This window comes from Wasmannia auropunctata, unplaced genomic scaffold, assembly GCF_000956235.1.
Source record: "Wasmannia auropunctata unplaced genomic scaffold, wasmannia.A_1.0 LD334521.1, whole genome shotgun sequence".
Classification (NCBI taxonomy): Eukaryota; Metazoa; Arthropoda; class Insecta; order Hymenoptera; family Formicidae; genus Wasmannia; species Wasmannia auropunctata.
The window spans coordinates 8,345-9,335 of record NW_012028369.1 but is presented as its reverse complement, the minus strand read 5'-3'; the positions used below and the strand labels follow the sequence as shown (position 1 = coordinate 9,335).

At 44.3% G+C, this 991-nt stretch overlaps 1 protein-coding gene across 1 annotated transcript in view; it reads left to right on the top strand.

Moving 5' to 3' along the window:
- LOC105458452 (protein scarlet-like) overlaps positions 1–716 on the top strand; it is a gene marked incomplete at its 3' end in the record, with an annotated part of 9,739 nt that extends 9,023 nt beyond the window's left edge. The window contains exons 4-5 of the mRNA XM_011703765.1: positions 135–240; positions 489–716. Of these exons, the coding sequence (XP_011702067.1) occupies positions 135–240; positions 489–716 (334 nt within the window). The remainder of the gene's footprint in view (positions 1–134; positions 241–488) is intronic.
- Between the last annotated feature and the right edge of the window lie 275 nt (positions 717–991).

Genomic DNA, 991 nt, shown 5'->3' with positions numbered 1-991 from the left:
ATACATTGCATATTTAATATTTTGTGATGTTCTGCATCGTATCTAAAGCCTGTAAAAATCAGTAAGAGGGCCAATTCCGACTGTGTTCCCTTGTAAGAAAACCTAATAACTACAATTACGTTGTTTCAATTCAGCGTGGAACCGCACTGCTGGTTGCGGCTTTATTGGCTAATCCATCGCGGATTCTTGCAAGTTCTGCGGGACCCATCGGTGCAATTCATCAGGCTACTGCAGAAAATAGTGAGTAATCGGTAAAACATGCCCGAGTCTCGTGCTCTTCGACCATTAAGATTCGAATAAATCTGCGAGAAACCGATTCCCGCAGGGAGAAATGATCGGCCTATAGACGTTGATTCGACATCTATAAATATCGAATCAATGTTTATAGAGATATCGAATCGACATATATAAACCAATCATTTCTGCCTGGGTTGGGCCGATTCTTTCTTTCGGGTGTACACGGCAGTTGATGACGGATCGCGTTACAGAGCATCGCGACGACAGCTGGTCTGTGTTTCGTAGGCGCCGTCGATCTCGATCAATTGGGCATTCAGGCGGTGGACGGTGTCATATACCTTCTGGTGTGCGAAAACGCGTTCTTCCCCATGTACGCGACCTTGGCGCTGATCCCGCAGGAACTGCCGCTTCTACTTCGAGAGTACAAGGCGGGCATGTACTCCATCCATCTTTACTACCTGGCGCGAATGCTATCGCTGGTGAGCTCGGTTCCCCTCTATCTGCGGCCTAAATTAAAATCGAAACGTATAAGTCGATTATGTAAGAATAGATTAATGAAAGTGAAATTGTTGGGAAACGTAAATTAAAACGTGAAAGAAGAGGTTTTAAAAGGTAAAGAGGGCCTCTTTTATATGTTGCTGTTCCAATTTACGCTTCCTAGAAGTTTCGTTTACGTTTCTGTCACTCTCTCCTTATATTCGACTTATGCTCTAATCTTTATCTTCGCCAGAGACACGTAAGCACGATTTGCTAG